We start from the raw sequence: 5,428 nt of genomic DNA on the forward strand, positions 1-5,428 counted from the left end.
CTCGCATTTAATACGGGTCAGTAAAAAAGCTTATTGCCCCCAGAACATTTGGTGACCCCGATGTGATCGCGGAATCAACACTAACAAGTTTGGTTTATCGCAAAATTGGTTTATCACACGTTGCGTTTGACTATTTTTTGGCACGTCAATTTCAAAAGAATGCCACCATCCAAAAAGATTGACTCAGCTGAAGGCAAGAAAAAGCTGGAGTCATTTGTCCAACAAATTGCCATGATCAACAACTCCCTGACTTTCGATGCCCTGCGTGAGTTCGACGAGGCTGCAGTAGAGGTGCGCATCGAGCAAGCGGATCGAATGGAGAAGAGGTTCGATGCCCTTCACACGCAACTAGAGGACAACGACGCTGATGATCTTTTGACTGCATTTACTAGTAACTATATCGAGGTAAAAACTAAGCTGAAACGTCAGCTGCACACATGCCGAGCTTCAGAAGCGCATAGCTCTACGACGAGGCCATTTTCTGGTGATCAACCTTCGATCATCGTCACTCAACCAAAGCAGAGGTTACCCGTCTTACAAATCCCTAAGTTTAGCGGTAACTATTCAGAATGGCCAGATTTTTTCTCGATGTTCAATACCGTTGTACATCAGGACGTAGATTTGACAAGAATTGAGAAATTCCAGCACCTTCGGTCAAGTCTACGTGATGCAGCGTTGGACACAATTCGTTCCTTAGAAATAAGTGAACAAAATTATGAGAAGGCCATTGATTTGTTAAAAGCTCGATTTGATAACAAGCGTTTAAACTTCCAGGCTCATATCCGAGACATTGTTCAGCTCAAGAGGGTAGAGGGTGAAAGGGTTGTCAAACTTCGAGAACTCAGCGATACGGTAAATGCTCACTTACGAGCTTTGCAAACTATGGGAACAAAGGAGCAGATCGCCGATTGCTTACTCATTCAACTCGTTTCTGGAAAATTGGACGTCAAATCTCGGGCGAAATGGGAGGAACAAACACCAGCAAATGAAATACCTACTTGGAGTTCAATGGCTATATTTTTGGAACAACACTGCCAGCGACTGGAAAATGTGCAGAACGCTATTGCACCGCCGGAAAATCAGGTAGGAAAGAAATCGTCCAATAACAATAACAGTCGCAAGGTTCTGCTAACGTCAGCTGTAGGTGCATGCATATTGTGCAGTTCTAGCGAGCACAACATCGCAAAGTGCGAACAGTTTCTATGCCTTTCGCCTACAGCACGCTACAAAGAAGCAAAAAGATTGCACTTATGTTTGAATTGCCTTCGACACGGTCATTCACTTAAGGACTGCAAGTCCGGTCACTGTAGACATTGCACTTCGAAGCATCACAGTCTGCTTCATCAAGAAACAAATTCATTTTCGACTTCGTCACAAGCATTGGCTTCTGCCAAACTGCCGTCGCAAGCGCAATCAACAACAACAATCCCTACTTCTATCAATTCGTACTTGCCTTCGTCTTCATCTTTCGGTCCTTCAGCTTCTGCATTTGTCAGTTCTGAAGTTCAAGCCAGCGTTGCTGACAGAGATTTCGTTCTCTTAGCAACCGCCATCATTTACGTAAAAAATCGATCTGGCTCTCTCATTCCCTGCAGAGCTTTACTAGATTCTGCGTCACAATTAAATTTCATAACCAATCGACTCGTTAACCAGCTACAATTGAAGAAGATCAAGTCTTCGCAGTTCATTTCTGGTATAGGCCAAAATGAGTTCGTTGCTAATCATATCGTTGATTTAGACCTGCATTCGCGCATTAATGATTACACTGCTAAATTGTCTGCGGTTGCAACATCCACCATTACCGATGTTCAACCAACTCGCTCTTTAAAGGGTATTAATTGGAACATACCATCAAACATACCCTTAGCGGATCCACAATTCTTCGAACCTCAGCGCATTGATATGCTCATTGGAGCTAGTTTATTTTTCGACCTCCTCTGCGTCGGTCAGATTCGCTTGGCTGAAAACTTGCCACTTTTACAAAAAACAAAGTTAGGCTGGGTTGTATCAGGCGCAACTACATACAATGTTCAGAAACTATCTTGCTTAGCAGCCATCGACATGGCTCTAGCAAATGACACAGATGTCGAGTTAAACAACCTGGTTCAGCGATTTTGGGCCATCGAGAATTGCAATGACTCCGCACCAAAGACTACAGTAGAGGAAGACTTGTGCGAAGAACATTTCATCAAAACCCATAAGAGATTAGAATCTGGTGAGTTTTCGGTTCGATTGCCAGCAAAATCGCCTCATTGCGAATTAGGAGAATCGTATCAGCAGGCCATCAATCGGTTCAAAGCTTTAGAGCGGAAATTTCAGCGCAATGCTGAACTAAAACAACAATATTCGTCGTTTATCAAGGAGTACCTTGATTTGAATCATATGTCAGTCGTTGACACTATACCAAAGCAAATTCCAGTGAATTTTTTGCCGCATCACTGTGTGTTGAAAGCTGATAGCACCACAACAAAACTGCGTGTGGTTTTTGATGGCTCTGCGGCAACCAGCAATGGACGTTCGCTGAATTCGATCCTGATGAAAGGACCAACTATTCAACCACCTCTTTTTGATATTTTGCTTAGATTTCGCACAAAAAGTTGCTCTTACTGCAGACATCGCTAAAATGTACCGGTGCGTAGAATGTCTCATCCAGACAACTTCCTTCAATGTATAATATGGAGGGATAATCCTAATGAAGATTTCTGCATTTTTAAATTAGATACCGTCACCTACGGAACAAAGCCAGCTTCTTTTCTAGCCATTCGAGCAATGCAGCAGCTTGGCCGTGACGGAGCTCTCGTCTATCCCGTTGGAGCCGAGACGATACACCATGGATTCTATGTGGATGACATGATTTTCGGTGCAGACTCTGTGGACGAAGCTAAAGTCGTGCTAAACCAGACAAAGAAATTGTTAACTCTTGGAAACTTTCACTTGAGGAAATGGTGCTCCAATGATGATCGCGTTTTGGCTGATATAGGTGGTAATGACAGACAGGACTTTCTAACCTTCGATGATGGTGCAAGCATAACAAAGACACTTGGATTGGTTTGGGACCCAAAGTTGGACGTATTCATATTTTCATTTTCTCCTTTCGCAACACCAACCAAGGTAACTAAGCGTACAATCCTTTCAGCTATAGCTAGGCTTTACGACCCGCTTGGTTTGATTGGACCTGTGGTGGCCAAAGCCAAAATATTCTTGCAGCATTTGTGGAAGGAGAAGCTACATTGGGACGAAAGCCCACCTCAAGCATTACAAGAAGAATGGCTGGAAATATGCAATCAATACAAGCTAGTTGCTCGTTTTAGTTTCGACCGTTACTTGATAATGCCCGAGGCGGACCTACAAATACATGGGTTTTGCGATGCGAGTATTGCTGCTTATGGTGCCTGCATATACATACGTGCTGAAAGTGACGGACACATACTAACCAATCTTCTCTGCTCCAAATCTCGTGTAGCTCCACTTAAAGCGCTGACGGTACCGAAGCTTGAGCTTTCTGGAGCATTACTTTTAGCCGAGTTAATCGCAAAAGTGGTAAGCGCAACGCATTTCAAAGGAAAAAAGGTAGTTTGCTGGTCAGACTCCACAATAGTGCTATCATGGCTACGTAATTAACCGGCCAACTTCAACGTTTTTGTCGCAAATCGTATTAATGCAATTCAGACCCTAACTAAAGGTATGACTTGGGGCTATGTTCCAACCGATTCCAACCCAGCAGACATTCTTTCAAGAGGCGCTAGTCCGAAAGATCTTTTAAACATGTCTTTGTGGAAAAATGGACCATCTTATCTTGGTGGCGATCAGAACAATTGGCCAAAATCTCCTCTCTTACCAATAAAGGACTTACCCGAATATCGAAAGCGTGCATTTGTATTTATTACTATATCAGACATGATTCGATTGCAGAGAGTATATGCATACATTTATCGTTTCTCCCGACCACTTGGAAAGAGGCTTTAGGGACTACTCAACGCCATTGAGTTACAGGAAGGCACTTTTCTGCTTATTCGAATGATTCAGAGGACGCATCTTCGAGATGCATACAAAGCGCTAGAAGCTAAGGAGGCGATAAAGACTTCATCTGAAATTCGTTCACTGAACCCCCTCCTAGACGAGCGTGGATTGATCCGAGTCGGCGGAAGACTTCAGCATTCAAATTTGGATTTTTCATCGAAACACCCAATTATTTTGCCAAAACGTCACCCGGTGACTGAGTCGATCATCAGCAGCTTTCATAGAAAACTTTTACACGCTGGACCACAATCGTTGTTAGAATCTATTCGTCTTCAGTATTGGCCTATTGGCGGTCGTAAAACCGTAAGTCGAGTTATTAACAAATGCGTTCGTTGTTTTCATGTCAAGCCTAAGCTAATGGAACATTTAATGGGAAACTTACCCTCCGAAAGGGTTAGATGCAATCGAGCATTCCTAACTACTGGAGTGGACTTGTGTGGACCATTTTTCTACAAATCCGACGTACGAAATCGAGCACCAGTTAAATGCTACATTTGCATATTTATTTGCTTCGCAACAAAGGCCGTTCATTTGGAGCTGGTCAAGGATTTGGCAACCTCTTCATTCCTCGCAGCCCTAAAGAGATTTATTAGTACGCGTGGTAGACCGCAAACCATATGGTCGGACAATGCCACCAATTTTGTTGGAGCCAAAAATGAGCTATCGGAGTTGAGAAAACTATTTTTGAGCCAAGAACATTCAAGAGCTATTCATGAGCAGTGTGCCAGCGATGGAATTGAATGGAAGCTGATACCCCCTCGCTCTCCCCACTTTGGCGGTTTATGGGAAGCCGCAGTAAAAATGGCCAAATATCATTTGTATCGAGTTATTGCACTTTCTAAATTAAACTTTGATGAGTTTCGCACACTTGTGTGCCAAATATCTGCAATTATAAATTCAAGGCCTTTATGTCCAATTACAGAGAACCCTGACGATTTAGAGGTACTGACCCCAGGGCACTTTCTTATTGGCGCATCCTACACAGCAGTCGTAGAACCTGACATCACCCCATTACAAATTGATCGTCTTAGCAGATGGCAGCGTGTGTGCTACATGCAACAACAATTCTGGAAGAAATGGCATGCCGAATTTCTGACTCTTCTGCAGCAGCGCCAGAAGTGGCACTCATATTCGTCGAATCTGAAGCCTGGAGACGTGGTTTTGATCAAAGATGAGAACAATCCCCCGCTAAAGTGGCCTCTGGCCAGGGTCATAGAAACTATTTCTGGAAGCGATCAGGTGGTGCGAGTTGCAGTTCTGAAGACATCAAATGGCGTATACAGACGAGCGGTTGCAAAGCTGTGCCTTCTTCCAATTGAAGATAATATCTTGAAAGCCTAAGTCTTTCAACGGGCGGAGTATGTTTAGTTATAGATAACTACATTATATCTACATATTAAGTACCCAA

At 43.4% G+C, this 5,428-nt stretch overlaps 2 protein-coding genes across 2 annotated transcripts; both read left to right on the forward strand.

The window, feature by feature from the left end:
• The first annotated feature begins 159 nt into the window (after positions 1-159).
• LOC118756560 lies at positions 160-2,622 on the forward strand. The gene has a single exon (XM_036491317.1). The coding sequence runs from the start codon at positions 160-162 to the stop codon at positions 2,620-2,622; it is 2,463 nt and encodes an 820-aa protein (XP_036347210.1).
• Positions 2,623-2,769: 147 nt separating this feature from the next.
• Positions 2,770-3,540, forward strand: LOC118756559 (the record flags this gene model as incomplete). Its single annotated transcript, XM_036491316.1, has 1 exon — positions 2,770-3,540. A coding segment is annotated over exon 1 (771 nt), but the record flags the coding sequence as incomplete, so codon positions are not given.
• Positions 3,541-5,428: the final 1,888 nt, after the last annotated feature.

This window comes from Rhagoletis pomonella, unplaced genomic scaffold, assembly GCF_013731165.1.
Source record: "Rhagoletis pomonella isolate Grant_MI unplaced genomic scaffold, Rhpom_1.0 Rhpom_scaffold_10863, whole genome shotgun sequence".
NCBI classification, from domain to species: Eukaryota; Metazoa; Arthropoda; class Insecta; order Diptera; family Tephritidae; genus Rhagoletis; species Rhagoletis pomonella.